The sequence below is a fragment of the Rosa chinensis genome, chromosome 3 (assembly GCF_002994745.2).
Source record: "Rosa chinensis cultivar Old Blush chromosome 3, RchiOBHm-V2, whole genome shotgun sequence".
NCBI lineage: Eukaryota > Viridiplantae > Streptophyta > Magnoliopsida > Rosales > Rosaceae > Rosa > Rosa chinensis.
Window position 1 is genome coordinate 16,873,440 of NC_037090.1, and position 23,232 is coordinate 16,896,671.

The 23,232-nt window shown below is 38.0% G+C and overlaps 4 protein-coding genes across 4 annotated transcripts; 1 reads left to right on the forward strand and 3 right to left on the reverse strand.

Annotated features, from left to right (window-relative positions):
• Positions 1 to 726: 726 nt before the first annotated feature.
• LOC112192728 (WD repeat-containing protein 3) lies at positions 727 to 8,039 on the forward strand. Its single transcript, XM_024332586.2, has 12 exons — positions 727 to 1,277; positions 1,812 to 2,027; positions 2,175 to 3,296; positions 3,815 to 3,937; positions 4,381 to 4,562; positions 4,671 to 4,902; positions 5,058 to 5,264; positions 5,908 to 6,036; positions 6,560 to 6,628; positions 6,787 to 6,909; positions 7,254 to 7,304; positions 7,393 to 8,039. Exons 1-12 carry the CDS (start codon positions 1,044 to 1,046, stop codon positions 7,570 to 7,572), a joined length of 2,868 nt encoding a protein of 955 aa, XP_024188354.1. The 5' UTR covers positions 727 to 1,043; the 3' UTR covers positions 7,573 to 8,039.
• A 299-nt stretch (positions 8,040 to 8,338) lies between these two features.
• Positions 8,339 to 9,442, reverse strand: LOC112192729 (expansin-A4). Its single transcript, XM_024332588.1, has 3 exons — positions 9,292 to 9,442; positions 8,829 to 9,147; positions 8,339 to 8,648 (listed from the first exon to the last, which is right to left on the reverse strand). The coding sequence occupies exons 1-3, from the start codon at positions 9,440 to 9,442 to the stop codon at positions 8,339 to 8,341; spliced, it is 780 nt and encodes a 259-aa protein (XP_024188356.1).
• Positions 9,443 to 17,593: 8,151 nt separating this feature from the next.
• LOC112193570 (expansin-A4) lies at positions 17,594 to 19,327 on the reverse strand. Its single transcript, XM_024333760.2, has 3 exons — positions 19,139 to 19,327; positions 18,640 to 18,958; positions 17,594 to 17,960 (listed from the first exon to the last, which is right to left on the reverse strand). Exons 1-3 carry the CDS (start codon positions 19,287 to 19,289, stop codon positions 17,633 to 17,635), a joined length of 798 nt encoding a protein of 265 aa, XP_024189528.1. The 5' UTR covers positions 19,290 to 19,327; the 3' UTR covers positions 17,594 to 17,632.
• A 2,434-nt stretch (positions 19,328 to 21,761) lies between these two features.
• Positions 21,762 to 23,185, reverse strand: LOC112192785 (expansin-A9). Its single transcript, XM_024332657.2, has 3 exons — positions 22,874 to 23,185; positions 22,407 to 22,725; positions 21,762 to 22,312 (listed from the first exon to the last, which is right to left on the reverse strand). Exons 1-3 carry the CDS (start codon positions 23,100 to 23,102, stop codon positions 22,003 to 22,005), a joined length of 858 nt encoding a protein of 285 aa, XP_024188425.1. The 5' UTR covers positions 23,103 to 23,185; the 3' UTR covers positions 21,762 to 22,002.
• Between the last annotated feature and the right edge of the window lie 47 nt (positions 23,186 to 23,232).

Here is a 23,232-nt window from a genome sequence, read left to right on the forward strand (position 1 = left end):
GCCTGTACCGAAGTTGCAATACGTCTTTGCAGAAACGGAGTTCCCCAAAAGCGCTTCTAGCGCGCGCGCGCACACACACCATTTAAAAGATTTCTATATATCCTCATAGAGAGTACAATCTTTGTACGACTTTTGACGATTTGAGGTGAGAAACTAAATTATAAGTCGAAAATCGAGCGAACGTTGGTTATTATATGGTCTGTGTGGTATGACAACAATAATTTCATTGTGAAAGTGAAAATTAATTATTCATCCAAAAGAGTGAATCATGGAATTTATCAACACAACGAACATCGAGCAAGCTTATTACCTACCTCAATTTTTTTGACCATCTAGTAAATTAAAAAAAAAAATTAATGAAATAGAAAAGTGCATTACTTTTGCCGACAAAATACCATACCTACGAAAAGAGATTAAAAATGAAATTGAACTCAGAATGTAATGTGTTTACGCCACTATGGGGAGTCCAAACCACCATCAGACGGTAGTACACTGTCCTTTTATTTATTTCTTATTAATTTAATTTAATTGGAGATTGGAATCTAGTCAATTAGAAAAATGAACCTGGCAATTAAATGAGCCACCTGATTGCAGTCATGCAATCGATGGAGAACCTCAAAATCTTCAAGTTGCGTGAGAAGACCTCTAATTCCATCAGCATTCAGCAGCATAACAGTTCTCTTGTTTATTTACTTGTGACACAACCTCTATACAATCTGACTCGATGGTTAGAGCCTAGAGGGAAGAAAGAACAATTTAGAGCCAAAACAAAAAAAACTTAGTTGCCAAGATCGAGATATATATGGTGGTAAAAGCCTTCGGTATATTACAAACAACACCACCTATTGCCGCTACCCTTGAACTCCCAAAATTCGGACTCGGGCCTTGGGCTAGAAAGGCCACAACTACAGGTCTCGTAGCCTTGAATACTTTGCATTTTCAACTCGTTTGAAAACTTAACCTTAAACCCTTGTGGCATCAAAACCCTCGAGTCTCCTCTTCATAGCAACACAGCGGCAAAAAAGCAAGTTAAACCCAAAAGCATGGTGAAGTCGTACCTCCGTTACGAGCAGGCGGCGGTCTTCGGGGTCATTTCCTCCGGCGATTCAAACATCACCTACGACAGCTCCGGTAAGCACCTTCTTGCTCCCGCCCTCGAAAAGGTAGGCGTTTGGCACGTACGACAGGGCGTTTGTACCAAAACCCTCACCCCTTCTTCCGCCACCGCCGGAAAACCCATCTCTGTCACCTCCATCGCTTCCTCTCATACTTCTCTGGTAAAGACTTCAACTTTGCTCTTCTCTTTTTTAGAGTTTTGCAGTTCTGTGAAAAAAGAAAATGGTGGGTACAAAAGTTTGAACCTTGAAATGTTTGACATTGTTGGTTGTTTGAAGATAGAGTAGTAAAAAAGTTTGAAACTTTTTATCTGGGTGGCAGTTTTTTATGGCTGTACTAGGCAGAGGGTTTTGTTTTAGCTTAATGTGGTTTGATTTTATGAGAATTTAGTGCTTGTTAATCTTTTAGTGTTTGAAATTGTGGCTTGGCTGAAGATAGAGTGGACCAAAGTTTGAAACTTTTCTATCTGGGTGGCAGTGTTTATGGCTGTACTAGGTTGAGTCGAGCAGAGGGTTTGGTTTTAGCTTAGTGTTGTTTGATTGATGAGAATTTCGTACCTGAATGTAGATTAAATGATGGTAACGGGGAAATGAAGGGAGTTTGGTTTTGATAATTTAGATAAATTTGAAGAATTTGTTGTTGTTGTTTTGTGCATAGGTTAGTGTATGAGGTATTGAGAGTGGTTTTGTTTGCAGATAGCTGCTGGGTATTCAGATGGTAGTATAAGAATTTGGGATTCTGAGAAAGGGACCTGTGAGACTACACTCAATGGACATAAAAAGGCTGTCACTGCCTTACGGTATGACAAGCTTGGATCTAAGCTTGCTTCTGGAAGCAAAGATGACGACATTATATTATGGGATGTGGTCGGTGAGAGCGGCCTATATCGCCTCCGTGGGCATCGTGATCAAGTATGTTATTACAATTGTTTAAGTTGAACTCATAATTCTTACTTTTGCTTTTGCTGGCATGAGCCTTGCTCATAATCCTTATTTATGTTCTTTGCCAGGTTCAGGCTGCGATGTTTTAATTTATTTATGTTTGTTTCTTTTATGTAGGTTACGGATCTTGTCTTCTTGGATTCTGGAAAGAAACTCGTTAGTTCCTCAAAAGATAAATTGTTGAAAGTATGGGATCTTGATACCCAGCATTGCATGCAGACAATAAGTGGCCACCATAGTGAAATATGGTCTATAGATAGTGATCCAGAAGAAAGATATTTAGTCTCTGGGTCTGCAGACGCGGAGCTTAGATTTTACACAATTAAGCATGACTCGGAAGATGGCCAATCCATCTCTAATGGGAATGGAACTGTAACTGCGGGGAGTGGAGATCTACCGGTTCATACTAAATGGGAAGTTTTGAAGATGTTTGGTGAGTTACCACGGAAAAACGAGGGTAGAGTCGCAACTGTGAGATTCAACAAGTCCGGAAATTTGCTGGCTTGTCAGGTGGCGGGAAAGACAGTAGATATATTCCATGTACTGGATGAGGATGAATCCAAGCGGAAAGCAAAACGCAGGCTTCACCGGAAGAAAGAAAAAAAATCTGCCAAGGGGGCACCTCAGGTGTTTGAAAATGGAGACACAGATCGTGTAGTTGGAGAAGAAGGAAATAGTCCTGCTGTTACAGTCCTTGATGTTTTTAAGCTTCTTCAAACTATTCGAGCGAGCAAAAAGATATGTTCCATCTCATTCTGTCCAAACACTACAAAGAGTTCGATGGCTACACTAGCTTTGTCATTGAACAATAATTTGTTGGAATTTTATTCTATTGAAAGCAATGCAACGAACAAAACACTTTCTGTAGAGCTTCAAGGACACCGATCTGATGTCAGAAGTGTAGCACTTAGCTCAGACAACACACTCTTGATGTCAACTAGTCACAATGCAGTAAAGATTTGGAATCCAAGTACTGGTTCCTGCCTGCGAACTATTGATTCCGGATATGGCATGTGTGGTTTTATCATTCCTAACAGCGAGTATGCACTTGTTGGAACTAAAAGTGGAACAATGGAAATTATTAACATTGGAAGTGGCACTTGCATTGAAGCAGTGGAAGCACATGGTGGCTCTGTCATGTCAATTGCTGCCATTCCTAATGAAAATGGTTTTGTCACAGGAAGTGCAGATCATGATGTTAAGTTTTGGGAATATGAAGTTAAACAGAAGTCTGCTCAAGTACGTAGTCTATTCATTGTGTTTCTTGATTGCCTAACAGTACATCATTCCTATAGTGACATCTTCTATGTTCAGAAGTAATACTGGCCTACTGGGTTTATAATTAAATTGTTGTCTCTTTGGCCTGTTCTGTGAAAATCATAGAGAGCATTTGATGATATGCAAACTCAAATACGTTCAGCTTTTAATACATATGTTTGTCAATTCATTTCAACAATGGGGAGACTGCAGCTTTGACCTTGGAGCATTTATGTTGATCCATTATACAAACTTACGCTTGTACATGCATATGCATTTACGTACTGGAATATAATTGGAGGAAACAAAAATTTTCATTTGTGGCTTTAACTTCAAATAAATCTAATTGATAGTAGCTATCATCTATCATGAAACATTATTCTTGATGTTGTGGGCCTCCATCTGAGTGTTTGTGTGTGTTTTTTTCTCTTCCCGGTCCCCTTATAACGGCTTATATATTGATCAGATTAGTAATTTTGCATTCACCCTGTTTGAAACAGGATTCCAAGCAGCTAGTGGTGTCAAATGTAAGGACTATGAAGATGAACGATGATGCCCTTGTGGTTGCTGTCAGCCCTGATGCCAAATATATCTTGGTTGCACTATTGGATTGCACAGTGAAGGTTGGATAGTGGTTTTCTTTTTAACAGGCCTTATTTATGTTCCTTGTAGGTTGTGAAGTTTAACTCCAAACAAACATATTGTTCAGTTTATAAATTAAAGTATCAAAAATCTTTATCTGAGAAGGTGAAATAGTTGTTTGTTTCACTTTTGTTTAACATCTTGATTGATGAGGTAAAGTTAGAGCATTATACATGGCATCTGAAACTAGAATATTGAAGAGAAGGATATTGACATGTTTAATTTGATGGTCAGAATTACCTTGGATCAACTTTCATGGTTGGGAGAAAAAGTAATTGGTGTTCCTATGATATTACTTTGTCTTTCATAAAATAATTTCTTCAAATTTGTATAATCAGTAGGTAGACCTGCAAAATTATTTTTGTTGTTAACTTATGAAGGTTTTTTTTTTTTTTTAATTAATTAATTAATTTTTTTTATCCAGGTGTTCTTTATGGATTCACTTAAGCTTTTCCTTTCCTTGTATGGTCATAAGTTGCCTGTATTATGTATGGATACATCATCTGACGGAGACCTAATAGTGACTGGATCTGCTGACAAAAATTTGAAGATTTGGGGTTTAGATTTTGGTGATTGTCATAAATCCTTATTCGCTCATGAGGACAGGTGCAGCTTCCTATTTCTTTATTTATTAATAAGTTTTTGATTTTGTTAAACGTAAATTTGGGCTTGAAGTTTTATTGACAATTTTGATGAACTGTTTCTATGATGCAGTGTAACAGCTGTTCGATTTGTGCAAAACACACATTACATGTTTAGTGCTGGAAAGGACCGCATTGTAAAATATTGGGATGCTGATAAATTTCAGTTGCTTTTAACGCTTGAGGGACACCATGCTGAAGTTTGGTGCCTCGGAATTAGTAACCGTGGGGACTTCATTGTCACGGGATCTCATGACAGATCAATACGTCGCTGGGATCGCACTGAAGAGCCATTTTTTATTGAGGTAATTGCTATTGTTGATGGAAAAAAGAAACTTTCCACTGTAATAATGTGTTTTATGAGAAAAGCTGATCCTCTAGTATGTCTATGGCTTTTGGGGATACTGATGCTTAAGGTTAAGACATTTTGCTATAATAAGTGCTTCATGCAATATTGCAGGAAGAAGAAGAAAAAAGGCAGTTGGAAATGATTGAGTCTGAACTTGACAATATGATAGAGAGCAGGTATCAAAAGGAAGAAATCCCTGAGGTGGGAGCTGTGGCCTTAGCAGGGAAGAAATCTAAAGAAACAATTACAGCTGCTGATGCAATTATCGATGCAATAGATATGGCAGACGCAGAATTGAAGCGACTTGCGGAGCATGAGGTATACTTGTATTTTTGCCTGATAATAGCTATTATCATGTGCTTTGTGTGATTACCAGATACAGAACTCTGTTCATATTGCTTTCCATTACATGGTCGTGCCCACAATATCTTATACAGTATAGCTTGTCTGCTGAATATTTTTTCTTAAATTAGAATAAAGAAAAAGAGAAAAAGATGTGCATCATATTTTCAAGTAACAACTTAAAATCTCTGATCAGACATTACATTGATATTTTTGAAAAAACGTTTTATAATGCATACATCGTACCGTACATGATAATGGCCAAGTTTAAAGTGCATCCCTAGTCTGAATTTTTGAATTAGTGCATGAGCTCTATGATGAGAAATTAAGGGTTAAATTTGGTGTTGGTGGTTTCCTCATATGCAGCATGACTTTTTTAATTAGAGTAATGATTATACTAGGAATATGCCTTACAAAAAGGCCAAATAGGAAAGATGTGGGTTGGAATTCTTAACTGAGCACCCTGAATATAGATGGGTGCCTCTTTTTGCTATCTCTAATGACTTTTTGTTCCTTGACTTTGGGTCACTAACTGCTAGTGGTGGAAATTGTACTTGTGATTTAACTCTGAAGGCTGTTGCATAATCTCATTACTGAATAATTTCATGTGTGACTTCAGGAGGAGAAAAGCAGGGGCAATGTTGCTGACTTTAAACCAAATAGTCTCATGAATGGGCTCTCTCCATCTGAATATGTTCTTCGCGCATTTTCAAATGTTCAGACAAATGATCTTGAGCAGACGCTACTGGTATGGTTTTGGTTTGCACTAGATAGACACACATTTGAAGAAGTGACATTACATTATTGCTAGCTCAAAATTTAAGAGCTCGATTTTGTTTGTTTAGCTGGGTCTTCATCATTTTTCAAGTGTGAGGTTGGTCTAGTTGTATTGAACCAGCATAGTATACCTTGATATTTATATATTTTGAACATCTGTTAAAACCATTGTCATTATGATTCTTCTTACTTTCTTTGCACATTCTATTCATTCATCCCATGTCTTTTTGCTTCCAGGAGGTAGTATACCTTTATGTTTATATATATTTTAGAAATTTAATCAAACTTATGGGTTATATCTGCCACAGATGAATTAACTGAAAATTGAAAAGAAAAAAAAAAAAAATTCTACTGCACCTTTGATTGCCTTGAGCTGGCGTCTTTTCCTGAGAGTTTACTGTATATTTTTATATGGTTATGTATGGTGAGTAGTTTCTGCTTTGTCGGTTTAAATTATTATGGTCGGAACTTATTTGAATTGCATTCCCATGCAGGCTTTACCGTTCTCAGATGCTTTGAAGCTTATGTCTTACTTGAAGGACTGGACTTTGAATCCTGATAAGGTTGGAATATCTTGACTTGTCAAAGACATCAACCCATACTTGTATCATATATTAACAGATTTTTGATGTGTTGCATATTCTTTATCCATATATATCAACAGTCGTGCTTATGAAATTGGGATGTGATTTGTGACAATCTGTTTTCAAAATTTGTGTAGGTTGAACTCGTTTGCAAGATTTCTTTAGTTCTATTGCAGACACATTTTAATCAGTTGGTTAGTACACCAGCAGCAAGACCAATGTTAACTGCCTTGAAAGAGATTCTTTATCCCGAAGTTAAGGTATTTGGACTGTTCAGCACTTGTACTTGGAGCTTTCATTTGGTTAATTGTGCCTGTAGTAAATGTAGTATTCTAGTTGGTAAAGTATATATACATATATTATATATATATGTGTGTGTGTGTGCGCGCGCGCTTTGGAGTTTAATTTTTAATTAGTCATGAAAGAAGTCTACCGAGGTTCCCTTTCTAGTCTTAAATTGTAAGGCTGTATCATACCCATTTGGGGCCGAGAGGCGAGGCACTAGAACTGTGTACATATGCATGGATTTTTTTTTTTTCTCCCTATCTGAAAAATAATAAGCTTAGATTTTCTGTTGAGATAATGAGAATTCAATCTGTTTCAGGAACGGAAAGACATCATTGGTTTCAACCTTGCAGGGTTGGAACATCTTAAGGTGCGACTTGAATCTTTGAATCTCCTTGCGCATGCTTGTGGTTGTAATGGTATTTATGTTTTCTAATCGATTCCATATTATGTTTCAGCAACTAATGGCTTTGAGATCAGACGCATTATTTCAAGATGCAAAATCAAAGTTGCAGGTAATTCGTGCACAGCATTCCAAGCGCCTAGATGCAAGGACAGGCACAGGCAGAGAAGAAAATCAAAGTAAGAAGAGAAAGACAAAAAACAATAAATTGAATGATGGTCACGCTTGGGTATGATGTTGTAGCTAGGGAGTATATGACAAATGATGGACACACTTGCATACAAGTTGGCTGGAGAAATGAGAATTCCAGTGGTGACTTTAATATAGAGCAAGCCAACTATGGTGAGGGCCTCAAAGATGGATGCCTACCGTGGCTGTTAGTTTCCTGACTTTCCTCAATATTTGTCTGCAGCTTGGTTCAATATAGATATTTGGGTAATGCCTGCCTATCCCTGAGAAAGGGGGCCGATTTTGTAACTTTAAAGTGATCAATTAACCACTATACTTGGATATTGTCCTAGGAAATGTTGTAACAACATTGCTGGATGATGCCAACAGTGAGTTACCTTTGTGGTAGAGTTCTGCACTGTAGATTTGAGTTTGCATTCCTCAAAAATTGTCTCTGATCGATGGTGTTCTCAATTACAATTAGCAATTATGTTCTTCAATTATAAGATGGAGGCCTTTTTCTGTTTCTTTTTTTTATATATAATGTTTTACAAAACCTTATTGGTTACATATATGGAAATGATGGAGACTTGGTGCTAATTTTAAAAATATCACAGCACTAGGATGGGTGCTTTTATTTTATTTTATATATTTTTGGATTCAGACTAGGATGGGTGCTTTGATATTTCCAAGCAATTCTTAATGTTGGAAAGTCTTATTGGCCTTATGTATTAATGTATCTCAAAGCTCTATGGTGCTTTACTTGATAGTGTATACATATGAGACTCGAGAGATTTACCGGAATATAGGAGCTTATGATATGCTTATGTTTCCTATCGAAAGTTCTTGCCTTCAAAGGTCTGGCCAAACTGCCAGTTCTGAGGGGCTATATGCCAAGAAGTTGAGCGTCTTTTATCACTTGCTTCTACTCTGAAGGTCAGAGACTCCCCAACCAACTTGGCATCAGTAATCCACCTCTGACCCCACATTCGCTTCATCGTTGTCCATTTGAGCTTGTCATGGCCCTTCACTTGCACGCTTATGACATCTCCGGCACCTCCCACGTTCCACACCAACACTTCATTGAAGTAAGGATTCCCGGTTATCGTGAATCGGATGCCTCCTCTCTTTTGGCACTGAACCCTGCATACAAGTAATCACTTACAACTGTAAACATCTTCCCTAATTGTAATCCTATAGCATCTTACATGTATGGTAATATTAAAGCGAGATATATATGTACGTTTGAACTTGGAAGACTTTGAATCTCTTCACTGCAAAAACGGAAGAAAAGAAACTAAACTCATGCATGTAATTAATTACCTGCGGTATATGATTGGTACTATGCCAGCCTTGTACTCTGCAATGTTGAGGAACACCGGCTTGGCTATATCGAAGTGCTCACGTGGTGCATTGCACCATCCTCCATTGTCACTGGGAAGGTTATAATTCGGGGGGCAATGGTTGGTTGCTGTAACATGAAGAGTTGGCTGCCCGGGCTTGCACCATTGTGGGGAGTCCACACATTGGATATCGTAACATGCACCACACGACTGCCCATTGTTGAACAAGGTGTCGCTCAAAGCCACCGTGTCGAGGCCATAGCCTTCTTGAACGACGTCGTGGTAACCACAAGCACCACCTGCGCCCAAAGTAAGTTTTCAAAAGTTAATAGCGTTATAGTAATGATCTGATATGAGTCGATCACATGCATCATATCACTTGTCGGACTTTCTGATGTATGTTGGGACATTATTTTCCATTACCAAGGATTACTAAATCATACCAAATGATCCAGAGCCGCCTTCGTAGAATGTGGCATGAGCATGCTTCCAAGGGCCAGGTCTGAACTTTGGCTTATGGCGAGCGGTGACATGGTCAGGTAACACGAAAAGAATGAAAAGCAATGAACCCAGGAGGGCAGAACTCATTGACATGTTAACCTTTTCGAAGCTCGTATCTCTCTTCCTAAAGAGCTTGATATTATATTGGTTTGAAGATTGTGTAAGCGCGGTTGTGTTATATAGTAAAAGATTTTTGTTATTTTGTTGTGGTTGTTTCTATTTAGTTAAACTTGTTGTTGATTCGTGCCGCTACGGATGGGGGCATGGGGCAGTTTGGTTTTCTTCTCTGTATCCTCTCTTTTGAACGCAATTAGATGCCTCTCTCTCTCTCTCTCTCTCACGGACTGATAGATAGAGTTGCATGCAGGCAATAGCGCGTGATTCATTTATATAGAGATATATATATATATATATATATATATATATATTTTTTTTTTGAGAATGTATATAGAGATCTTTTGTTGTACGTAGCTTTGGATCTTAAACTCGTTCAGAACCCGGGAACTCTTTAAAATTTGACAAAACTGTGCCAGTTTAGTGTTTTTTAGCAAAAGGTGTAAATTGCATTAAAATCATAGATGAGTAAAATGAATATAAGTACACTAACATCGTATAGGCCAGTAGTTTAGGGTTTGGAAATTGTCGTAAGGAAAAATGACTTGAGGAAAAGATTTGTGGCCTTAATCCTAGGGACACGCTTGTTATGCAATTTTTGAGAAAAAAATTATATTGTTTGTTTTTTAAAATAAAAAATCTAATGGCTCTAAATCATTTCGCTTTTTTCTTTTCTTCATTATACTCACGCTTAGATTTAAACAACAAATTATTTTTCTTCAATCAAGAATTTTTTTTCTCTTCATTCTACTCATTCTTAGATTACAATCGATTATTGTCCAACACCAAACATGTACGTTGAATCCTAGTTCTCTTGCTCAATGCGCAAATAAAATGAAAAGTGCAAAAACAAAGCAATTCACATGTAATTCGATTAGTAGAATTCAAACAATTAATAGATTTAATTTGCGCATACATTTGGGGGTATGTATATCAAATCTCTTACATAAACACATGTATATGAATTTGAAGTTTGTTGGGTTCCTGCAGATTATGAAAATATAATGTGAAATACATATAAATGTACATACATATATACATATACATGGCCCTTCTAGTGAATGATCCATGTTTTGGGCTATTTTAAGGGATCGCTTATTTGACCAATTTTTCACTCACATATTCATATCTCAACCCTTCAGTTTTTAGGTATTTATGAGTATATTATCTTTGCAAATTTTTAGCCAAATTGATAATCATTAAGACATTCATAACTGCTAGCTATTTAGAATTACGAACATGAACGGTTCAGGTTGGATAGATTGGTTCATCTATTGAACTAATCTAGTTTGATACCATAATTATCATCAATTTGGCTGAACATTAGTCGAGATGCAGAAATGCAATCGAAAAATGGGTCCCACAAGGGATCACTTGAAATAGCCAAAACAAGGGATTCCTTAATAGAAGGATATAGATATATGTATGCACAAAACAAACGTTAGATTTGAATTTATTTTATTTTTTATTTTTCTCTTTTTGTTCAGATTGTATATAATAATTAATGGCTGCTACTAACAATGATTTTTTTTTTGTCGCCTAATTCAATTCATTAATACTATTTGGAAATTAAGAAAAACTATAGGAAAGATTATTATTATTATTATTATTTTTTTTATGAAACTCGACCAAGCAAGTGAAATTTATTAAATGACAAGAAAGTTACAAAGAAATTGGAGGTAGGACAGGCGTAAAAAATGCATCTACACTCCTATCAGAAGAATGCAAATTAACAAAATCGAAATGTAGAAAGACGCAAATGATTCTTATTGCAATGACTAACCATAATAATCATAGGAAAGAAATTAATTAGATGAAAAATAATATTGGCCAAAGAATCGAAAGTTCGACACAACAATACATGTTTACTTACTTGGAATGGAATGGAATGATTACGGAGTAAAAACACCCCTGTGTTTACTAACACATAAAGGAATCAGAATGATTCCAGGTAAAAGAATTCATGTGTTTACTAACACATGAAGGAATCAGAATTGGTGTAGGTCCCACCTATTTATCAGGAATCGATTCCTGAATACTCAGGAATTCGATTACGAAGGGGGGAGATGTGTTTAGGAATCATTCCTCCGGAATCAATACCGATTCCTTTCTTCTCCCATTCCACTTGTCTCCGATTCATGATTATTTTCCATTCCAAGTAAGTAAACGTGCCATAAGTATATAACTAAATCTATAATAAAGAAAAAACAATAAAAGATATAACAAAATACACAAACGCATCTAGAATGGAAGGTAACCAGGATGTGACTTGATGCCGAAAGACATCGCTACACTGCATATGTCATGAGAGCAGTGTAAAAGTAAAAGTAACCGTAACCATAACCGTAACCGGTGATATGATCACCTATGAGAGGTGAATCACTCACCAGGAGTTCGAAAGTAACTGAGGGTGTCAAAAACTCAAAAATTAGCAAACGAACTCCTAAGAACCAGAACCAATACTAGATCAATATGAGCAGCTGTCTCGGATCCAAGATCCGGATTTGAATGCTACCCGGGTCCCAAATATGGATCCAAATCCTGCCCGGGCCCAAAATCAAATCTGCTAAAGCAAACTTGACAAAAGCCCAAGCCCACCTGAAACTGATTTGGACACCCAAGTACATGGGCACCCTATTAGACCTTCTCTGGACACCCAAACGTCTGCACTCCCACTGCAGCCGTCGAAAGTCGCAAGTGGAAGAACCCACAGCGCCGCCACCACCAACCTCAATTAGCCCTAGCACACCTCGTCCTATTCCACCGAGCCATAGATCGGAAGACCCTTCGTTGGGAGGACTTGGCACCATCGTGAGCCGTAGCACCTTGACCTGGGGACCCTACATCCTCGACACCGCCTGAAGCCAAGACGAACTCTTATGTCCAAGCGCTTGATGCACAGCAACCAACCGCCACCAGACAATAGGGCCGGGATCCCAGATCTGGTTTGGGTCCCCCAAACCACAACACCGCCACCCATTTCCCTCCCAAAAGAGGAGAGTGGCGTGAACACAGGCCAAACCCGTGGGAATTGAGACCCGACAAAAAGATGACGGGATGAAGATGCAACAACCAACTGGTTGAAAGGGGAAGATGCTCGAGTCCAGAAGACTTGACGGCCAGGCTCCGCGAAATCCGTCGCAGGTTAAGGAAATCGAATGGCAAAACCCTACGGCTAGCCGCCAGAAAGAAGGGAGAGCGAGAGCTCTCATTTTTTATGTTTGTGCATCTTGTTATGTTTTTTTGTTTTCTTTCGATGCTTATGCATTGCTCCATGTACTCCTCAGTTTTCATCTAATATAGTTAGTCATCTTTCCTCTAAAAAAAAAGTATATAACTAAATCAAAAATTCGTAACAACTGCAACAAAATAACCAAAATCTTTATTATATAACACAAATGCGCATGCACATGAATCTTCAAATCAATATAATATCAAGCTTTGTCTCTCTTTAGGAAGAGAGATACAAGCTTCGAAAAGGTTAACATGTCAATGGTACTGTGTCAATGAGTTCTGCCCTCCTCTGTTCATTGCTTTTCATTCTTCTTGTGTTACCTGACCATATAACTGCTCGCCATAACCCAAGGTTCTGACCTAGCCCTTAGAAGCATGCTCATGCCACATTCTACGAAGGCGCTTTGGATCATTTGGTATGATTTAGTAATCCTTGGTAATGAAAAATAATGTCCCAACATACATAAGAAAGTCCGACAAGTGATATAATGCATGTGGTTGACTCATATAAGATCATTACTATAACCAAGGTATGGTGTGTGTCTAGCAGCAATTGCATGACCCTTTTCCCATGTTAGATCTGCATTCCATATGGAGTGCGAGGCTATGGGAGTATGACTCCTATTACTTATTCACCAAGGTATATGATTGATGTCGTCATTGAGACTGATTGTGCTACCGTGATTACTGCCCTAAATGGAAGCATGGAGGACTTCTCTGAGGTAGGGTGTATAGTTGAAGATTGCAACAAGGCATATTTGAGTGCTATTCCTTCTTTTTCCTTACAACCTATTTTTATTGAAGCAACTGGTGTTGCCCATAGATTGACGCACCTTGCTAGTGTCTCTTATAATTAGATGATTATTGGTTAGATGAGACTCCTATGATTATCCAGGATGTACTATATGAAGATTCTTGTACTAGTACTTGAGGTGTAGGTAACATGTCCCCCTCATTGTACACTCATCCTTCTTATATTAATAATAACAATAGGCGTGGGGCTGAGCCTCCAAGTAAGGCTGGGTTCCAAACCCTTTAAAAAAAAAAAAGGCCCAAAAAAATAAATGTATAAAAGTTACTCTGAAATATTAATAAACTTTATTACTCATAAAATAGATAAAGATAATATTGTCAAATTACAAAAGAAGCAAAAAAATAGAAAAAACGAAAAAAAAATAGGGTTGTTATCACAAATGTTACCTGAACTTATCCTCTTTCTTATCCATGGTACCTAAACTTCAATTTTGATCACAACCAGTACCTAAACTTTTCGATTTCATTTCAAATGATACATATCACTAACTTTCGTTAATGTTCCGTTGAAAACTAACATGTGACTCATTTTTCAAGGATATATAAGCTTGTAAAATTACTTTTCTTTTGCCATATTTTTTTGTAATATCACTTATTTTCACTTATATTATGAGATAATCAAACAGAAAAACTTTCAACTTCAATTAAAAATATGAATGATAATGTTTTATATTTTGTCCAAAAAAAAAAAGTTTTATAGTTTTACTTGAAATGTTTTGTCTGTATCTATAAAACAAATTAATTTTTGATGAGATCTTGTTTAAAGTTTTTATTTTCATAAGAGGGTAGAGATCAAGCTAGCAGTTGAAAGAAACTTCTCTCTCTCCAAAACTCTAGGTGGCAAAGAGTCTTCAGTTGCAGTGTATGCCCGGTCCAACGGCATGCCCTCGCGGCGGCGACGTCGGACTGGCTAGAAGGGTCCTTGTGGCCGGGATTGCATGGTCCAGTTGTGGAGAAGGCTGCAGGATGGCGACATTGGCGTTTGGAGGATTTAATGGCGAAGGGCAGCGGCGGGTTGATGGATGGGTGTCAGGGATGATGTCGCCTAACCATAAGAAGGAGTGCGAGGTTTTGCGACGGTGTGGGTCGTTGAGATTCTCTAGTGGCAGATCATATCGGTTGGACTCGATCCTATCAGATCGGATCAATCACTTGGTGGGATATTCTGGCTCCGATCTCTGGAGGGGTGGGGTGGCTAGCCGGAAGGTGGGTGGTTGTGCTGTTGTCGATGGATGGTCGACAGGGGAGGCGCCGGCCAATTGTCCGTTCTGCACCTGATCTTGGATTGGGCTGGTTGAACATTGGGCCTGGGCTTTGACCATCTTGTTGGTCTGGGCTTTGACCCTTGATCCAACTTATTTTTTTGTTTTGCTTAATTATTATTTACTTTTAGTATGCTATGGCTCTATGCCGGAAATAATTCCCTACCACTCTTGGTTAGGGCGAAATGGGCTTTGTCCCTATATGCACACTTTGTGTGCCTTGTCTGGCCCAGAGAGGCAGCAAGCTATTTGTTTGATCAAATGGACGCAACCTCTTAGTGGCAGGATGAAATTGAGTGTCGGCGGATTTATTTCCGTGCGGCAATATAGTGGGAAAGTTATACTATTTGTAATGATGCTTCTTCGTGATAGAGTTATCTTTTCGGTATGTCACCGCTTTATCAAAGCAAATGGAGTAGCCATTCGTGCACTGTTTGCTAATTGGTGCTTGTTAGAATACCTAGGTTTTGTGGAGAATCATATTATTTTAGGATGTTCTCTCTATACTTATTGTAATTTGGGGTTCAGGATCTATGTCCTCCCCCCCCTTGTATTCTGCAATTTCATTAATTAAGGCTTAAGGGCAGCCGCACCAGCCCCATTTCAAAAGATACATTTTAATTTCTATTTTTAATTGAACTTCTATTTTATTAACATATTAATTGACCAAAATATTATTTATAATTTTTTAGTACAAAATTATTTAAATGGGTATTTTCGTCAAACTACTCTTAAATATAGGTCATGTGCTTTGCACATGTTAGTTTTTAACGGAACATTAACGGAAGTTAGTGATAGATACAATTTAAAATGAAATCAAAATGTTCAGGTACTAGTTGTGATCAAAATTGAAGTTTAGGTACCATCGATAAGATAGATGATAAGTTCAGGTACTATTTGTAATAATAACTCTTAATAGATAAAGAAAGAAGTACGTGGGAAAAACTACTCACTCCGTTAACAACTACCCCCTCCATGAAAAACTATTCATATGCCCATATACTACTACCAAAAAAATAAAAAAAAATAAAAAAATAAAAAATATAAAAACATAATTCACTTTCTCTACAAATAACTATCCACTATCTACAAATAACTTTTTATTTTTTTCATTTTTTTTCTCAAATAATTTTTGCTACATTATTTTTCTAATGAGAAAATTTTCTTATACATGCAGAGCGTGTGATTGCAAACTAGTTTATGCTAATAACGAAATTATTACTAGCAATCTTCCACATGCTATACATGTGGTGAAACATTTATTTTAGAGAGATGAGTGGGAGAAAAATGTGGTTTGTGAGGTAATTTTTGTTTATTTATATTATTAAAAAATAATTTATAATTTGTCAGAATTGTCTTTAATGGTTAAATTAGTTTCTAAAGTAATTTAATCTTTTAATGTTATTTTTGTAAAAAAAAAAATCAGTTTTAGTTTTTTTTTTTTTGAAATAAAGGGCCAATATCATTAGATGACCAGCCAACAGGACATAGTCTAACATACACTTAAAGACAAAAAAATGGCGAGATAACAACCACGCTCCTATCTAAGCAATGTAAACTCATTATATATAAGACAATTTTGAGCCTGCTTTGTAAGCGAACTCATAAACAAATAACAAACTCCGTGTCTTTTAGGGCAAAATCATCGATTAGCATCCCCATTAGCCAAACGCGCAATTGCGGTACCAACAGAGAAGCCACTTCTTAGCAAACAAATAGGAGCAATTCCTTATCCATAAGCCGCTTGAAAATGAAACGCCAATCTTATTCCAGATAATTACTAACTTCCGTAGCAGTCTTGATCCGAAAACGATTGGGCATAACGAAACTTAAATCAAAGCAAAGGGAAAATGGGCTCGGCCACTCCCCAACAATCACCACAGGCCCGATCCAAAAAGAGATTGAAAAGAAATGGCCCACATCTCTAGGCCCAACCCCAAACCCTAGTTAGAAACTAGGATTTCCAGTCGAGAAACCCGGAGACGCAGACCGGACGACTCCGGCAAAGCCACCAAAGCTTGGCCCACCTTGGCGACCCGACCGGAGCTGAGCCCATCATCCTCTCCTCCCTTCCAGATCTGCATGTAGAGCATCGTCGGAAGAGCAGCGACCCATCACTAATCCGGCGGCCGGCCACTATCTTCCACCATCGTGGGAGGAATCTGGACCTTGACCCGGACTCAAGCGACGATCAGACTGCTTCCCTGCAGAAACAACCATCCTCCCTTCTTAGATGCTGCAGCGCTGGTGAAATCCCTGACGCAGACCCCGACTTGATCGCCCCGCTCTGACCCACAACCACCCAAACGAAAACACCGTTCGAACTGGTTGACCTGAAAACAACGATCAAAGAAACCCCCGATCGGAAGCTTCACGACACGAACACGATCGACTCTTGAGGACTTGCTCCGCGCCGCAGCCATACCCTGCCACACCATGATCGCCGCCTTGCCCGAGGGAAGTACGCCGCCTCCTGTCGAAACCAAAGTTTCGAAAAACCCTAGTTCGCTCCGAGAAGCTCAGAGACGTCTAGCTAGTTATGTATAAAATTGCAAGTGGTCCTCAGTTTTAGTTGATAATGCCTCTTCTCTTAATAACATTTCTCTTGATAACATTATTATAGATGATGATTCATGAATGAAAACTATATATTTCCCGAGTATATGGCACTAAAATGTGAGAGAAAATAAGCGTGGGCATATAATCATATATTTCCGTTGAAAAAAAATGAAAAACGATGAAAGGTACAAAATCAGCGGGCATATATTTACCATATGCCTTGCTTATTCATAGGTGATTATATTATGATATATGTTCCCTGTTTTTTTTTTTTTTGAAAAGGGGATTATGATATATGTTCCTACTTTTCGAAATTATTCTTGGCTTGATAAGTTTGGCCAAACTGCCAACCCTTTGGGGCAACATTGTCACAGGTTACGCTTCTTCCATCACCCCCTGTCACTCGGAAGGTAAGCGCGCCTTGACTCTCACACAATTTTCCGTTGTAAATCCACCGTTGACCCCACATTCGCTCCATCGCTATCCACTTATCCGGTTGCTCTTCAGTTTTCACTTCGACGTGGCAAATATCCCCAGCACCTCCTACATTCCACACCAACACTTCATTGAAATAAGGATTCCCAGTTATTGTAAATTTAATTCCTCCTTCCTTATGGTCACATGGAATCCTGCATAATAATGGACAATCAATATATAGTATGTAAAATGAACTATTAATATGTGTAGATTGAACAGCAGATTAATCGAGTTTAAATCCAATAAAACCAATGAAGTATAAAAATATGTCGTTAATGTTATTATATATACCTTCCTTATCTTCCACGCAATAATCACTATGCTCTATACTTTTAGTTAATTTAGTTTTTTTTTTTTAAATTAAAAGAGGATTAGGCAATATCAGCCCCTTATTAGCGGTCATTGCGCGAGGCGGCTGCCCTCCTCGTAAGAAGAGAGGACCGCTACACCCGAGAACCCACCGCCGGCCGTCTTTCCATTTAATGTATTTTTAGTTAATTTCATTTTTTGTGAACTAGTTTATCAATTTTTTTTTGTTAATTGCTGATGGTGCTCTTATGAAGCTTACATTTTGTTGATGCAGTGCAGCTAGTTAGATCTCTACTAGCATATCATGTCAATAATTAATGAAAAATATTAACGAACGAGTGAGGGGTTAGCTATGATTGATTAATTGTATGGTAGAAGTGAACATGTAATGAAATTAAAAGTGTATATATAGGAACCATACAAAAATTTAAATGTAAATTGAAGATACAAAAGTTAAACGAATTTACCTCTAAAAAGCATGGAAATAAGACATCATATATATATGTGTGTGTGTGTAAGTACCTGCGGTATGAGACTGGAACTATGCCGGCCTTGTACGCGGCAATCGTCTCGAACACAGGCCTTGCTATGTCGAAATGTTCACGGGGTTCGTTGCACCATCCTCCATTATCACTCGGCTGGTCGTAATTCGGAGGGCACTGGTTGGTTGCTGTAACAATGAGACTTGGCTGGCCAGGCTTGCACCATTCAGGCGAGTCCTCGCATTTGATTTCGAAGCATGCTCCACACATCTCCCCCTTGTTGAACAATGCATTGCTCAATGCTACTGTCTCCAGGCCATAGCCTTCTTTAACGACATCATGGTATCCACAAGCTCCACCTAGCATGATGCTCCAAATGTTTCATAGTTAGTAAAACGTACAAGATGATAGTAAATACTGTACCTCATCAACCAAGCCAATATAGAAATGAACGTACTCGATTAATTTGAGGATTAACATACAAATATTTTTGGGTCACCACCGTGCATATGGTACTTATAAAAGGGTGGTTGTCTTACCAAATGTGTCGGAGCTTCCTTCATAGTGTGTGGCATGAGCATGTTTCCATTCACCTGCCTGGAACTTTTGACCATCATGACCATGGACAGCATGTCCAACAAGAAACAAGACAAGGAATGACCCAAACAGTGCTCTCAAAGGCATTTCCATGGCGCGTAATTAGCAATTTACCACTGGAAAACGAGGATATTAACATGGCTTTGGCAGCTTGTCAATTATATATCGATGTCTTTCTCCATGTATCGGTTAAATTTAGTGAATTCAGATATAGGATGTCTATTTGTGCCTCTGAGATGTAGCTACATCCTCTCTATACCACTCTTTCTAATTCCCCACTGGCGTGCGACTCGAGCTAGATTTAATTATATGGCCTATATTAATCCAACTCTCTCTCCTTGCATTTGTAATATACGAGATCAACTTACCTATGAGAAAAAAAGAAAAAGAAAAAAAATCATATTACCTACTGGGAGAGATTATTAAAATGTCAAAAGAAGTAAATATAACAAGTAGAGGCCGGAGGAGGCAGAGGAGCTAAATCAATTTTACCAGTATGCAGAACTATTGAGTATTGAATGGATTTCCAGTACGTTCTCATGACCAATTAAATTCCTCAACATGCATATGGAACACTATTCGATCAGTGACCCTTTTTACAACACACAGATACTTGAACTACTAGTCAGTTAGCTCAAGAATACAAAGTTTAGGGTTTCAACCGGTTATCAGTATTTATCACCGGATCCAAAGCTATCAATTAATCCTATCATATTTCATAGGTCATTTCCACAAGATTTGGGAAGTATATTGGCGTCATATTCAGTTTTTGTGGATCATGTCGAAATTTTCAAAAATCTTTGTCCGGGTGCTAGAAGGATCTCCATAGCCCCAAGGAATTGTTTCGCATGATGTTCAGGGCATCAAATGAGTAGGGTATTCAAAATAAAAATAAAAATAATTCGAGAAAAGCTTTTGCTAACATAACGTTCGTCATATTTTTTTTTTTTTTAAGAAAAAAAGACTAACTAGATAGGGGGGACATGAACCTAACCCCTCCAGTAAGAAAATTGAAAGACATCTGACCAATCAACCAAGCAAAAGCTACCGAAAGCGAAAATTAGGAAGCCACATAAAATCTCTACTGTAAAAAGAAGCAACAAAATCCGAGGCCGAGTCCCAATACCAAACCATAGTATCTGAAGTGAGACCAAAGTTTGCAAGAGCATCTGCAACTTGATTCCCTTCTCGAAATATATGAGAGCACCAGAATTGCATTTGAGAGATGCAGTGTAACCAATTACCCCATTCCACTCGAATTTGCATCTGAATTTCTTTATTTCGTGAATGTTGGTGTATTCTCTTGGGTATTGATTTACACATTTTGAGTGTTCCTTCAATTGACTATGCACACTGACTATCTCCTTATCATCTCCAACCTATATCTTCATTGCATGGTCTTCTGCAAGTCTAATTAATAGATGCAGCTGGGACTTTTATCCTTATTTGTTGTAAATCATTTTATTAAAATGTCCATCATATTTCTTGATCGACTTTTGTAATCTTTTAGCTGGGGTTTAAGGTCTTTCAAATATGAAACTAGAACTACGTACAATCAATTTAGGTTTTTTGATAATTTTCTCATTGATCGAATTCAAGTTCTTGAATTAAAAGGTGAATATCTATATAGAATCTTGCTCTGCTAAGGAGTTCTTTAACTTAACTTGAGAAACATATTTCCAAATTTTGACCACTTTTCGATCACATATTCACATCTTAACCATTCAATTTTTAGGTATATATGAGTAGATCATCTCTGCAAATTTTCAGTCAAATTTAAGGTATCCAAAATTGCAACTGACACGAACGAACCGAATCTGTCCAACCTGAATCGTTCATGTAAATTGCAGTTTTAGATACCTTAATGATCATCAATTTGACTGAAAATTTGCATAAGTGATCTACTCATATATACCTAAAAACTAAACGGTTAAGATGTGAATATGCGATTGAAAAGTGGTCAAAATATGGAAATCCATTCCTTAAGCTAAGTTAAGGACCTCCTTAGCATAGAAGAGTGTGTGTGTGTTTATATATGCTCCGCTTTGAAATTAAAGTGCGGATTTACAGTTTAGGATTACTTTTCGATCTCATATCTACATCTCGATTGTTCAGTTTTTAGGTACTAATATATAAATCATCTCTGCAAATTTTCAGCTAAATTAATGATCTTTAAAGTATCTAACTTGCTTAAACCAATGGACAAACTGAATTTGTCAAACCTAAACTGTACTAGCTTTAAGACAATTATCAATACCTTAACGAGCAAGCCTTTATATTAGTCCTTCCTTGCTAAAGAGGTTCGTTCCTTAGTTAAGGAACAGATTTCTATATTTGGACCACTTTTAGATTACATATTCACATCTTAATCGTTCAGTTTTTAGGTCCTAATATATAGATCGTCTTTGCAAATTTTCAGCCAAATTAATGATCTAAGCATCCAAAACTGCAATTTATATAAACACGAACGGTTTAGGTTAGACAGATTCGGTTCGTTCATTGATTTAATTGAGTTTGATACCTTAACAATCATCAATTTAGTTTAATATTTGCAAATTATACCTGTTACATCGAAAATTTATATTTCAAAATGGCAAAGAATAATATAAAATGAAGTACAAATCCTACATTTCTTTACAGTATCGCTAGTCCATTTAGTAGCTGGACAATCCCTTCTTATTCTGATCGACCGCAAAGCTTATTTGGACCTTTCTAATTATCTAACGCATAGTTTGCGCCTTTCCTAAACATATATCAATTGGAATATTTACATGAAGCTACCAGTTGAGAATGCACAGCAGGTTTCCTAGACGAAATTCTTGCCTTGGAAGGTTTGGCCAAACTGCCAGTCTTTAGGGACTATATGCCATGAGGTTGAGGATCTTCGATCACTCGTCCTAACTCGGAAGGTCAGTCTTTCACCAACCATTTTCTGGTCAGTCACCCACTTCTGACCCCAAAGGCGTTTCAGCGGTGTCCATTTCAGGTTCCTGTGGCCCTTTACTTCAACGCTGGTCACATCTCCGGCACCTGCGACGTTCCAGACCAACACTTGGTTGAAGTAAGGATTCCCTGTTATTGTGAACTTTATGCCTCCTTGCTTTTGGCACGGAACCCTGCAAATGTAAGCAAACCCTATATAAGGTATTATCCATTCCGATAATGAGGAGGAATCACTAACGAAAATAAGAGTGTGATGAAGGTGATTACCTGCGGTACATGACAGGAGTAATGCCGGCCTTGTACTCGGCAATTTTGCTGAATGAAGGCTTGGCTATATCGAAATGCTCACGAGGTGGATTGCACCATCCTCCATTATCAGCGGACTGCTGGTTATTTGGGGGGCAATTGTTGGTGGCCGTAACAAAAAGTGACTTCTGTCCTGGTTTGCACCACTGAGGATTTTCCACACATTTGATTTCATAACATGAACCACAAGCCTGCCCATTGTTGAACAATGCATTGCTCAATGCTGCTGTGTCCAACCCATATCCTTCTTTAACTACATCTTCGTAGCCGCAAGCTCCCCCTACGCTTACAATTAGCGAATGTTCCAAAAGTTAGATGCATGCAGTATATCGGTGGTTTAAGGTTAATCTACGATTGGATCGGATGCTGAATAACCATGGTACTTCTTCTGCTAAAAGATAATGAGGAAGTTAGAGGATTAGTCATACCAAATGTACCGGAGCCTCCTTCGTAGAATGTGGCGTGAGCATGCTTCCAAGGGCCGGCAGTGAACCTTGGCCTGTGGGAACGACCCACTATATGAAGCTTGTCATGACTGCGTGAACCAGCCCCTGTATATTTACCAACGTTTTTCCGTGCATTTGCATGAACATAATGAGGCAGCAAAGGAAGAACGAGTAGCAATGAACCCAAGAGGGCGTGAAAGACTGGTGCCATATATGTTAGTTAATTCTCTGAAAGTGATTTGTGTTTTTGCAATTGTTTTTACTATAGATTCTTGCACAGCGCAGATTTATAAGGGTCTGGAATTTAGGTACTGTTTAATTTGTAATGTCCTGTCTATTTC

Bases quoted from the DNA above. Each gene is read 5' to 3' on its own strand.
- LOC112193570 (XM_024333760.2), bottom strand. From the start codon at position 19,289: ATGGAAATGCCTTTGAGAGCACTGTTTGGGTCATTCCTTGTCTTGTTT. The intron at 18,959-19,138 runs GTAAGACAACCA...GCATCATGCTAG, and splicing joins AGGAAGCTCCGACACATTTG to GTGGAGCTTGTGGATACCAT. The intron at 17,961-18,639 runs GTACTTACACAC...ATTATTATGCAG, and splicing joins GTTCCAGTCTCATACCGCAG to GATTCCATGTGACCATAAGG.
- LOC112192728 (XM_024332586.2), top strand. From the start codon at position 1,044: ATGGTGAAGTCGTACCTCCGTTACGAGCAGGCGGCGGTCTTCGGGGTC. The intron at 3,297-3,814 runs GTACGTAGTCTA...TGTTTGAAACAG, and splicing joins TTAAACAGAAGTCTGCTCAA to GATTCCAAGCAGCTAGTGGT. The intron at 5,265-5,907 runs GTATACTTGTAT...GTGTGACTTCAG, and splicing joins AGCGACTTGCGGAGCATGAG to GAGGAGAAAAGCAGGGGCAA.
- LOC112192785 (XM_024332657.2), bottom strand. From the start codon at position 23,102: ATGGCACCAGTCTTTCACGCCCTCTTGGGTTCATTGCTACTCGTTCTT. The intron at 22,726-22,873 runs GTATGACTAATC...TTGTAAGCGTAG, and splicing joins AGGAGGCTCCGGTACATTTG to GGGGAGCTTGCGGCTACGAA. The intron at 22,313-22,406 runs GTAATCACCTTC...TTACATTTGCAG, and splicing joins ACTCCTGTCATGTACCGCAG to GGTTCCGTGCCAAAAGCAAG.
- LOC112192729 (XM_024332588.1), bottom strand. From the start codon at position 9,442: ATGTCAATGAGTTCTGCCCTCCTGGGTTCATTGCTTTTCATTCTTTTC. The intron at 9,148-9,291 runs GTATGATTTAGT...CTTTGGGCGCAG, and splicing joins AGGCGGCTCTGGATCATTTG to GTGGTGCTTGTGGTTACCAC. The intron at 8,649-8,828 runs GTAATTAATTAC...ACTTGTATGCAG, and splicing joins GTACCAATCATATACCGCAG to GGTTCAGTGCCAAAAGAGAG.